This window comes from Mustela lutreola, chromosome 1 (genome assembly GCF_030435805.1).
Source record: "Mustela lutreola isolate mMusLut2 chromosome 1, mMusLut2.pri, whole genome shotgun sequence".
NCBI classification, from domain to species: domain Eukaryota; kingdom Metazoa; phylum Chordata; class Mammalia; order Carnivora; family Mustelidae; genus Mustela; species Mustela lutreola.
In genome coordinates, this window is record NC_081290.1 from 285,178,241 (window position 1) to 285,189,104 (window position 10,864).

Genomic DNA, 10,864 nt, shown 5'->3' on the forward strand with positions numbered 1-10,864 from the left:
GTATGGGCGCTGGAGTCAGTGAGGGCTTGGCTCAAGTCCTAGCTTGGCGTGAACTTGGGCAAGGTGTCTCTTCTCCCAGAGCCCTGGTCTCACCAGCCAGGGCCAGCTTTGGCCCCACCTCAGGGCTGTGGTGACAGCCAAGTACCAGTACAAAGTAAGCACCCACACTGTTCAGTGGGTAACAGCGTGATGGGACAGAGGTACCCCAGCCAGGAGGCCACTTGTCCCATGGGGTCTGCTCAAGGTCAAGGCCCCAGTGCAGAAGATGCGGCTGCCACAGAATTGGTAAAAGCTCTTTATTCAGTCCGGGAATGGAGCTGGCCCGACAGACCGAAGGAGGGGGCTGCCCAGGGCCAGGCCTTCAGCCTAGGGGCCGCTCCGAGCTGGCCAGGCGGGGCTGGTAGGCACCAGGGGCCAGCAGCTGCAGGGTGAACTCAGTGATGATGGCCGTGAGCCCCCAGACACGGTGGGGCCCGTGCAGGAAGACAGGCAGTGTGTAGCTGAAGTGGCCGCGCCGGCAGAAGTGGGTATACCCTTGGTTCTGCGCCTGCAGCAGGTGGGTGAGGGGCAGGGCGAATACCTCATCCACCTGTGGGAAAGAGGCGGTCAGAGAGCGGACGGAGGACTGCTGCGGACGGAGCCTCCCCAGTGGGTCGGCCCCCACCATCGCCCCCACTCACCTCTTCTGGGTTGGGCCTGAGACTCTGGGGATCCAGGGGGCCCACACTGGCAAGCACTGGCACCACGTTGGCCTTTTGCTGGGGCAGGAGGGTGACAGGCAGTCAGGGGAGGCATGGTTGTGGGGAGGGGAGCCTGAGGGGGACACCACCCCCTTGCCATCCAGAGCCCTTCAGCACTGGAGGACCCTGTCCTTGAGCCCACCGGCCTGGGTGACTAACTGAGGGCACTGAAACTCACCAGAGCCATGCAGCCCTCTGGGTCTTTGCAGACTGTTCCCACCGCTTAGAATAACCTTTCTTGACTTTTACGCCCCTAAAATCTCCCATTCATCATCCAATTCCTGTCTACCCTTGTGAAGCCTTCCCCAACCCTCTTCCGCCAAGCTGGGCAGAGCTGGCTTACCCTGGGGCCACCTCCAGCCCCAGACCTGAGCCTCAGGATCCCCCGTGAAAAGGAGTGAAGATACCCCAGCCCTTCTCTGTTGGGTGGTGTGGGGATGGAACGTGACCACCAGGCAGATGTCTGGGGCTCCACCATGCTGTCAGCCTGCCAGAGACCATGGCCACCCTCCTTGTCCCTGGTGGTGGCCTTACCCTATTCTGCACAGGCCGCAGGATGCCCCACACATGCTCCTCAGGTACAGAAAGGCCCAGCTCCTCATGGGTCTCCCTTAGGGCTGTGTGCACCACATCCTGGTCAGTGGGGTCACATTTGCCACCTGGGAAACTAACAAGCACAGGGAGCCTGGTCCTTGGTCTGTTGGGGCCATGGTGGGTGGGGGTGACAGCTGTGGCAGAGGGCTAGTCACCCACCTAAGCATCTTCAGGCTCTGCCTCTAGTTTGTAGTGAGGCTTCAGGCAAGCCACACGAGCTCTGCAGGCTCGGTCTACCTCCCCGAACGACAGAGGTAAGGGAGAGGCCCTGGAGCTCATGTTTTGCCTATGGTGGCCCCAGTAGCGCTATGACCCCCGGGGACGCGGACGCGGACGGGACCAGGGCCAGTAACCAGGCAGCCCCCTCCGGCCAGCTTCTTCGGCTCCAGGACCCGAATCTCCCTTGAGTCTCCGGCAGGGGGCGGGGTCCTGACTTTTTGGAGGGGCAGACACAGCTCCGAGAGGTGTCCCCAGCTCGAGGCGGTGCGGGACGCGCTTCGAGGGGTCCGGCGTGGCGACCGGACAGGAGCACCCGCGGCGTCAGGCTCGGGTTGGAGGGCCGCGGGGCCGCGGCTCTCCCCAGACCCGTTCCCCAGAGGCGGAAACCCAGGCTCGCAGAGGCGAAGTGCCTCGCTCAGGTGCCTCCGGTCCTCCCAGAGGGACAGGAGTTCCCAGCCGGTGTACCTGACGTCACCCTTGTGGCTCCCGGACAGGCGCATGGACCGCAGCGTGTAGAGCAGCGCCGGGACCCCGCGCACCGAGCACAGCGGCACCAGCACCGCGGCCGCCGCGGGGCGAGCGCGGAGCCGGGCGGTGGCCCCCGCCAGCAGCCGCCTGCAGCGCCGCTCGCCCTCCGCCGACAGGCAGTCGGGTTGCATGTCCGGCCCCGCGCAGCCGAGACAAGGAGGGCGCCGGGCCTTGGGAGGGAAGGGGAAGGACAGCACTCGTCCTCCGCCTCCCGGGGGAAGCTGGGCCGGGCCTTGGGGGCAGTCCGGGAGCCGCCCCAGGAGTGCCCTTGGGGGCGGGGCCTACATGGGAGGCGGGGCCTCGGAGGAACGGGGCGGGGCCTGAATTCCCACCCCCCCGCCGTTGGAGGGCGGGGCAGGAAGGGGCGAGTCCCGAGGATACGGCTTCCGGCAGAGGGGCGGGCCGGGGTCGGGGGCGGAGCTGGCGGTGGTGCGGGGGGCGAGTGTCTCAGAGCCTCGGGGGCGTCTCGGGGCGCACGTCCGGCCCTTCTGACCGCGGGCTGCGGGAGTCGGGGTGTCAGGCTTCGAGTCTTTGCCGGGCCCCGCGTCCCTCCTATGCCGGTCCCTTTCCTAAGGACCTAACGCGAAGTGTTCCAGGATGTTGGGAGTCAGCGTTTCGGGGGTCCACGGGGCGCTCCTCCTGGAGGCCGGGGACGTCAGGCACTGCGGCGGGAGCGCCCGGCCGGGTTCCCCTCGGGGCTCCTCCCCAGGCGCCGCAGGCCTTTGCCCCGCCTTTCCCGTGGCTGGGAGCTGTCTCCCCTCCTCCCCGCCCCTTGCCCTCGCAATTGCTACCCCTTTAGGTGTTGGCTGAAATGTCACCTTTCTGTGAAGCTGTCCTGCCTCAAGTCTGGGATGGATTCTCAAGCCCCTCTCCCTCCTCCGCCCCCATCTTGGCCTGGCCCGTGAGGTCACTGCCTGTCCTGTCTCTGCATCTCTCCAGACGCCTGCTTCTCAGGACCAGACCACCCCAGTCTTGGGCACAGCCCCGGTACGTGGAGTGGCCGGTGTCACCGTGCCTTGCATTGCTTTTGAGCGGGTGCCTCTTTGAGCTGCAGTTTCAGACCTCACCTAGACACACAAGTTAGGGACCAGAAAGTGCAGCCTCAGCCAGAGCCCTGGTGTCAGTCGGTATCAGCACCTTGGCCATCACTCTGCTCCCAGAGACACCACCCCCATTGGGCAGAGCTTTGGGGTGTCTGCAGCTCATTATCTGGGGTCCCTGTGTTCCTGAGTCCCTCCACCCCGAGCCCCAAGGACAGAAGCGCTCTGATTACTCTTGCCAAATAGTTTAATGTTGGGGAAAGGGAGAGGTGAAGCAGGGCTTGGCCGAGTCACCCCTCAAGGCAGAAGGGGACAGGTTGAGGGGAGGAGGCGGCTGGTTCCAAGCCTGGCACCTTCTCAGCCTTGCTGCGATTCTGGGCAGGTAGCCTTCCTCTCTGGGCTTCCACCTGCCCTGCTCTCCTTGGAAGGGGACAGGGCCTCTGTAGAGGCAAGGCTGGAGGGGGTAACATTCGGGGCAAGACGAGTCGGTCCACAGGGCCCTCATCATCACTGAGGGTCCTGGACAGGCCCCAAGCACATGGCAGTGGGGGACAGGAGCCCCAACCTAGCTGGGAGGGGCAGGCCTTCCTGATCTCTGCCGGCCTGAATATTCGGGAGGGGATATGGTGTGGGTCGGGCCCTTGGGATTCTGAGGGGACTTGAGGCTCCAGGGTACAGGCCCTGGTAGTTGAGGGGCTGGTAGGTGGCTGGGGCCAGCAGAGTATCAGTGGGGGCCAGCAGCTGATGGTGCACCTGGGCAGATGTCCTGGAGTTGGAGGCTGGAGCTTTGTTGGGGTCTGAGGGAGGATGTGGTCTGAGTGGACCCCAGACCTCCCCTTACATCCTCAGCCTCCCTTGTTCCTCCCCGGCTGCCATCCCATTCCTCCCCTTCTCAGCCTTTGCTCTTCCCTCTCCCTTCCCTGTTCCCTCTTCCCCACCCTCTCTAATTATCCAAATCTTCCCAGTTCTTCAAGGCTTCTGCTCAGGAGCCACCTCCTCCAGGAAGCCCACCCGAACCTCCCACCCCTGCTCTTAGCACCTTATCCCTGTCCTGTTCTCTCTGCCATTGGTCCTAATTTGTTCCAGAAATCTCTGCCTCCCGCTCTTTCTCCACACAGGTGCCCAGCGGGACTTGCTGAACCTGCCAGAGCCCCTTGTTGGAGGCCCTGTGGCCCTGTCACCTCACTTCCTGCCCACCATGCAGGCTCTGGTCCTCCTAGGGGCGAACCTTTTTCCTGCTCTGCGGGGCCCTTCAGCAGGCAGGGGCTGAGGCTGCTGTGACTCCGGGCCGGGATGCTGAGCAGGGCTCGTGGAGATACAGTCCTGAAGATGCAACAAGCAGGAACAGAGGCAGAAGGTCAAGGGGAGAGCCCAGGCCGAGGGTTGTGATCAATAAGACAGTAGGACCCCAGGATGAGTCAGTGGGCACGACCCTCAGAGAAGGTCTGAGGAGAGGCCTTAGGAGAGGCCCGGGGCATGAGGGTGGGGGCGAGGGGCTGAGTTAGGGCAGGCGGGTGGAGCTGCCAGGGCCCACACAGTACCAGGAGTCCGAGTCGGTCTCCCTAAAGCCCTTGGCAAAAGGGTTGCTGGCAATTTTCAGCTGGGTGATCTGCAGAGGAGAAAGTGTAGTTATGGGCCGGCCCTGAGCCAGAGAAAGGCTGCAGGGCCCCACGTTCAGCCACCCAAACTTCCCTGGATGCCCCAATCACGAGGCCCTGGGACCTGGGCCCCTCAGCCCAGGAGCCATAGAGCCCGTGGGCATGAGAGCAGGGGAATGACTGAGGGCAGAGGTCTGCTGAGGCCTAGAGAAGGAGAGAAGGGCCGGGCCCTGTGAGCACGTGGGAGCTCAGAGCCTTGAGCCTCGGCCTCCCTCCCTGTGAAATGGGCTGGCAGCGGCCTTGTGAGCTGTGGCCCAACCCACCCGGTGGTTCTGATAGGCTGTCACGGCTGTGAACTGGGTCTCCGTGAAGATGAAGGACTTGAAGTTCTCCTGGGCGTAGCGCTCACTGTCCTTGCGCGGGTCCACAAAGACCACGTGGAATCGGGGCTGGTAGCGGTGCATGGAGTTGAGAATGATCTGCGGGGTGGGGAGGGGTGCGGGGAGTGTGTGCAGGGGAGAAGCTGCAAACCCTCCCTGAGAGGCTAAATCCTCTCCAGGGCATGAAGACTGCCTTTCTTATAATGGGGGCACAGAGTCTGGCCTCCAGAGCCTACCGCTCTGTGGCAAAGGCCGCTTTGTGTCAGCATTTTTGCCACTTTGCCTGCTGTCAGCGTTCAGAAATATCCAGAATCTGACCACCTCTCCCAACCCACCGTCTCCACGCCGCCTGGCCACCATCACGCCTGCCTAGATTTCCTCCGCTGCCTTCCGGCCCACCTCCCAGCTTCTCTGTCCGTCCGTGCACAGCAACCCCAGTGAGCTGCCCATGTCACCCCCATTCAAAAGCCTCCTGTGCAGAGCAAAGGTCAGAACCCTCTCCACAGCCGGTGGGCTCCACAGATCAGCCCTGGCGGCCTCGGGGTCCCCCCTCCCATCTCTGCTCACTCCACTTCACAAACATGGGAGCCTCCTGCACTCCCCTGCCAGCCACCCACGGGCCCAACATTCTGCAGCCTCAGGGCCTTTTCACTTGCTGTTCGTCCCCTGCAACAGCTTCCACTTCTGTGTGCACAGGCTGCCTTCCCCGTTTCCTTTAGATCTCTCTTCAAATATTGACTCAGCAGCTTCTAGAACCTCCCTGAATGGACAACTCACCTCTGTCTCAGCCCCCCTCCCTGGTTCCTTTTTCTCCTGGCCTTCATCAGCATCTGAGACACTGCACACAGAGCCTTCTGGATTCTTTGTTTACCATCTGTCCCCTACCCCGGGAGGCGAGCCCCGTGGAGGCAGGGATCTTTGTCTGTTTGACAGAGTGGCAACAGTGCTGGGTTCCTGCACCTACCAGGGGCCTGGCCTGTGGTGGGAATTCCAGGAACACTGTCTACAAGGAGGACGGTGTTTGCTGGAACATTCCCACACCTCCTGCCCCCTCACCCGCCTGCTTGGACAGTCCCCTCTGCTGTCCAGCCCCTGGCCAGGTGAACTTGGCCCCCAGCATTGGCCATCAGTAGTGGATGGGGGTGCTGGGCACCAAGGCCACTGGGCATGGACGGCATGGCTAGGCCTGGTCCCAGACTTCATTACGATCAGACCCCAGCGTCCCCCAGCCCTGGCCTGACCCCTCCCCATTGCCTGGGACCTCACGTGGCCGTTGTCATCCAGCAGGTTGTTGGTCAGCTTGAGCTTGTCAAAAGACACAATCTGGCGCATCCACTGCGCGCCCTTGGCCGGCGAGTCCGGGTGGAAGTGCACACGACCAGGTGTGACCGGGTCCGCTTTGCCTGCCACCAGCCAGGCTGAGCTGTGAAAGGCGTACCTGGGGAGCAGAGCAGGTGGCAGGGGTGCCCCACCTGGTCCCCCACCTGGAGCGGGGGCCGGCAGGGCATTGGGGCCATCCCTCAACATTACTGCCCGTGCACCAGCCCCACCTCGCACGTGAGGAACATGAGGCCTCCAGTCAGGCCTTGAGTTCCCCGTGGTTGCACTGGGCTAGCCCACTCTGCCTGCCCGGGCTGGCCCGCGATCCCACTTGAGACTCTCGGCTGCCCTGAGCTCGGCTCCCCCGCTGCCATCAGGCTTCAGTTGTTGCCCGAGGATGGGCCTGCCTGACGCTGCTCCTCCGACGGGCCCCTGGCTCACCCCAGAGTGCGGGGAGGGGTCTGCTTCCTGGTTCAGCCCCTGCTATCTGAGCTCCCTCCCTGGGCAGCCCCCAGACCTGTATCTTTTGTCATCCAGAGGCACGAAGTCCATGAGCAAGGCATAGTCAGCCAGAGTGTCCATGCCCAGGATCTTCACCTGGAAGGTGGGAAACATCCGCCTGCAGGGGACAGGTGCTCAGGGGACAGGTGCTCAGGGGACAGGGGCTCAGGGGACAGGGGCTCAGGGGACAGGTGCTCAGGGGACAGGGGCTCAGGGGACAGGTGCTCAGGGGACAGGTGCTCAGGGGACAGGGGCTCAGGGGACAGGTGCTCAGGGGACAGGGGCTCAGGGGACAGGTGCTCAGGGGACAGGTGCTCGGGGACAGGGGCTCAGGGGATAGGGGCTCAGGGGACAGGTGCTCAGGAGCCCAAATGCAGCACCGGCCTCACCCCCGTCCCCACCCCCCAGCACACGCACACATCCGCCGCTCACACCTGCCCGCCTTGGTGACAATCATCTCTGTGCCCAGCTGGTTGAATTCCTCCCACAGAGCCTTCATCTCCAGCTGAACTGTCACGCTGGACACTCGTGGGTTCTTGGGGCCCTGCTTGCTGGGCTCGGCCACGACTTGGGTCCCTGCGGAGCCAGTGGAAGGGCCCGGTGGGAATGGGGAGTCCAGCCGGGGCTCCCAGCCGGAGCTCATCATGGGCAGGGTGTAGGGCTCCGAGGACGCAAGTACCCCGAGGCCAGCCGAAAGGAAGGCTGGGGAGAGAGGATGAGAGTGTGGGCCCCTGTTTGCCTCACCCCCTTGCCACCAAGCCCCTCTCATCCTTCAGGCTGCACGTCGGTGCCTCTTCCTCCAGGAAGCCCTCCCTGACTGCCAGGCCTGTGTTCCCCTAGTACCCCTGACTGAGCATCCCTTCATGAGGTAAATGCAGACTTAAAGCTGCTGGAGGCCAGAGAAGGGGCTTGTCTGGTTCCCCAGGGAATCTTTGAGCCATCAAGTGGACTCATGGCTATGAGCAAATTGTTTCACGCCCTCCCCCACCCCAGATGCTCGGTTTCCATATCTGTCGCAAGGGGTTCTTAATATCTGCCTCCTAGGGTCCACGGATTGCAGAGCCTGGCACACACCAGACCCTTCAACAAGGCCTCCTCACTTTCTCCCTAAAGTTCCAGTTTCTGAGGTACAATCCTGGCTCAAGCCTTGGCCACAAGTTTTGTCGTCTTCTATTTAAATAAATAAATAAATAAATCCCAACTACAGTGAGATACGACTTTACAGCCACGCGGAGGGCTATTCCCAAACACAAAACAAAAGCCAAGAGTAAAGCAAAAACATGCTGCTGGGATCGGAGAGGATGTGAGGAGTAGGAGCCCGGGTGCGTGGCCGGCGGGCTGGGAGCGACGCGGCCACTGGAGAGCGGAACGACCACGCGATCCAGCAACTCCACTTCTAGGCATTTGCCGAGACGTGGAGAATTGCACAAAAGGAACTGGGGGGGGGGGGACCTGACAGATTCATGCACATCTGTGTCCACAGCAGCCTTGTCCCCAATAGCCTGAAGGAGAGAGCACCCCGAATGGCCACTGACAGACGAGCACACTGTGGTCTGGCCCGACGACGGACCATTATTCCCCCGTGAAACAAGCCAGACACAAAAGGACAAATCCTGTGTGACTCCATGAATGGTCCCGATTTACAGGGAGGAGAATGGTGGTTGCGGGGGGCGGTGGGGGGGGGGCTGCGGGGTGCAGAGGGAGTGGGAGGGGGAGTGAGCGTTGAATGCGGACAGAGTTCCAGGGGAGCAAGAGGACAGACGTCTAGAGGCAGAGGGTGGGGACGCGAGCACAGCAGTGTGGGTGTCCCTTGTGCCCTGAGCTCTGTACTTAAAAATGGCTAAAATGGAAATTTTTATGTATATTTTACCACAATTTAAAAATTAAAACCAGGGAGGGGAAAAAAAAAATCCTGGAACACAGACTATTCATTTCTAACCTCCCCCTGAGGGACCGAGAGCCTGGTAAAACTGAGATTCCCCCAGGGGCAGAGGTGGATTTCGGTGTCGGATGGACGGACAGACAGATGGGTGGAGGGAGGTTCCGGGCCGGGGGCGGTGTACGTGGTGAGCCAGCAGGCGGGCAGCGCGCGGTCAGAGCTGGCTTACAACAGGTACCTCATCTCGGTGTGGGGTGCAGGGTCTGTGGCCCCCTATTTAGCAGCCCCGAGGGGTCGCATAGGAAAAGTGGCCCCTCATGAAAGCCCCTGGGAGTTCTGCACGCTGGGAGTGGAGGGGGTCTCTCTGAGAGGGAGGGGGTCTGAGAGGCATATCAGCTCTGAGTCCCCCAGAGGGGCAGGACGGCTACACAGGCTGATGTCCCCCAGCACTGGGACTGGGCCATCAGATGGGCAATGGTCCATTGCTCAGAGCCCCTGCGGGGGCAGGTCCATCATCCAGGTAACCAGTACCCCAGGATCCATGGTGCTGGGTCCCCAAGAGAGAGGCTCAGGGCTTCCCTGGGCCTGGGAACTTTGCGGGCTGGTTGCTGGCTCCCAGGTCTTCAACGAACCCATCCCCTGCCCACCTCAGTCAGCGGGCCACCCCCAAGGACTCTCAGGAACTTGGGAGGGGCCTGTTTTCTGCCTGGTTCCTCTAGAAGTAGGCATCCCTTGGGGTCGGGATTTGACAATTTCCCACAAGCACGGAGTCGGGTCTGGAGGGGAAGTTAAAGCCTTCTTGCCCAGTTCCTCCCCACGCCCCTACGTTGATACTCAATGAGTGAGGCCCGGAGAGGAGAGCGGACAGGTCCAAGGTCACCCATGCCTGAAAAGGCTTTCCGTTCCCAGAAATGACTCATTATCCCCACACCCCCGTATTTGTACCTACAAATAGGAGCCCATCAGCCCTGCCCTGGTGGGATCTGAGGCCTCAGCGTGAAGTGCCCCCACCCCACCCTCTGGCCCAGGACCTGGGTCCAGCAGGGGTTTCCTTGGTCCCCATACCCAGTCCTGGCCCTGCCCCATTCACCCCGGAGCCTGAGCCCAGCCATGGGGCCATCTCGGCTACCTACACCATACCTGCCATGAGGACGGCCTGGACGTTGGCTCCTGGAGGAGCCCTGCTCAGTGGGGGGCCAGCTGCAGCTGCCACCTGGGGGTCCCCTGCCTGCTGGGAGGGGGGTCGGCCTCTCAGGGTCTCACTTAGCGGCGCGGCTCCGGCCCGTTCTGCAGGATTGCCCTTCCCTCCGAGCAATCACTCACGTCTTCTCCACCGGCGCCAGGCACCTGGTCTCTGCAGGTGGGACCCTGGTTCTGGGGGGAGGCAGGGCCCCTTCTCCAAGCCACGCTCAGACTGGACTGCACAAGGCTGCTGGCTGGGCTCGTCCAGCTCGGGGCGTGGCGCTGTGCGGGAGGGGGGCAGGTGGGCAGGCTCTGACGTTGCAAAGCCTCCTCTCCCCCTCCCGGTCCCCTCCCAGCTCCCTCCCTTCCCCAGCTAGGAGACCCCAGCCGTTCCTGATCAATGGACCCAGATGCCAGGTGGGGGCCTCATCTTGAGGACCTGTTGGGTGGTCCGCAGGGGCCCAGGCCCAGTGACTGGAGAGGCTCAGAGCCCACAGGGCCTGGGGGGAGGCTGGGGAGGCTGCAGGAGCCACAGGAATATGAGCGCTGGATGGCAGAAGTGTTGCCCTCTCGCCGGGACCCTGACCCCTGACCTGGGGCTGCTGGTGCGGCGTGGTCTGGGCAACTGGGGCAGGAGACACAAGGGGTCAGCGTCAGCCAGTGACAGCAGAGCCCCTGGCCTGGGTGGCAAAAAGCTGGGTCTTGCTGATGAGCTATGCAATGCTAGTGGCACAGGTCCCTGTGCCTCAGTTTCCCCAACTGTAGTAAGCACATAATCTTGCCCCTGGGATAGACAGCAGTAAGCCGTTCCTGTCCTGATTGACGGGGCCTCCAGCATCCCCACAGGGCGGGAGCCTGGCCTGGGCAGAGGTCATGGCTCTGT

General features: G+C 62.6%; 2 protein-coding genes across 4 annotated transcripts; both read right to left on the minus strand.

The window, feature by feature from the left end:
• Positions 1-282: 282 nt before the first annotated feature.
• NUDT8 (nudix hydrolase 8) lies at positions 283-2,350 on the minus strand. Its single transcript, XM_059149573.1, has 4 exons — positions 2,019-2,350; positions 1,275-1,407; positions 681-758; positions 283-589 (listed from the first exon to the last, which is right to left on the minus strand). Exons 1-4 carry the CDS (start codon positions 2,210-2,212, stop codon positions 362-364), a joined length of 633 nt encoding a protein of 210 aa, XP_059005556.1. The 5' UTR covers positions 2,213-2,350; the 3' UTR covers positions 283-361.
• A 1,011-nt stretch (positions 2,351-3,361) lies between these two features.
• TBX10 (T-box transcription factor 10) lies at positions 3,362-10,249 on the minus strand. Of its 3 annotated transcripts, none has more exons than XM_059149541.1 (8): positions 7,355-7,438; positions 6,937-7,038; positions 6,366-6,537; positions 5,043-5,198; positions 4,663-4,730; positions 4,350-4,444; positions 3,875-3,918; positions 3,362-3,561 (listed from the first exon to the last, which is right to left on the minus strand). In XM_059149541.1, the coding sequence occupies exons 1-8, from the start codon at positions 7,417-7,419 to the stop codon at positions 3,412-3,414; spliced, it is 852 nt and encodes a 283-aa protein (XP_059005524.1). In that variant the 5' UTR covers positions 7,420-7,438; the 3' UTR covers positions 3,362-3,411. The 3 variants fall into 3 exon arrangements, with proteins under 3 accessions (XP_059005524.1, XP_059005531.1, XP_059005515.1); XM_059149532.1 differs by adding an exon at positions 9,940-10,249 and having other exon boundaries at positions 3,468-3,918; positions 7,355-7,622; XM_059149548.1 differs by lacking the exon at positions 3,875-3,918 and having other exon boundaries at positions 3,386-3,561.
• Positions 10,250-10,864: the final 615 nt, after the last annotated feature.

Excerpts from the sequence above, each read along its gene's own strand:
- NUDT8 (XM_059149573.1), bottom strand. The coding sequence starts at position 2,212 with ATGCAACCCGACTGCCTGTCGGCGGAGGGCGAGCGGCGCTGCAGGCGG. Across the intron at positions 759-1,274 it reads TGCGGCCTGTGCAGAATAGG|CAAAAGGCCAACGTGGTGCC; the intron begins GTAAGGCCACCA and ends CTCCTGCCCCAG. Across the intron at positions 590-680 it reads TCAGGCCCAACCCAGAAGAG|GTGGATGAGGTATTCGCCCT; the intron begins GTGAGTGGGGGC and ends TCTTTCCCACAG.
- TBX10 (XM_059149532.1), bottom strand. Across the intron at positions 4,445-4,662 it reads GAGACCGACTCGGACTCCTG|GACTGTATCTCCACGAGCCC; the intron begins GTACTGTGTGGG and ends TTGCATCTTCAG. Across the intron at positions 3,919-4,349 it reads CCCCGCAGAGCAGGAAAAAG|ACCCCAACAAAGCTCCAGCC; the intron begins GTTCGCCCCTAG and ends ATCCTCCCTCAG.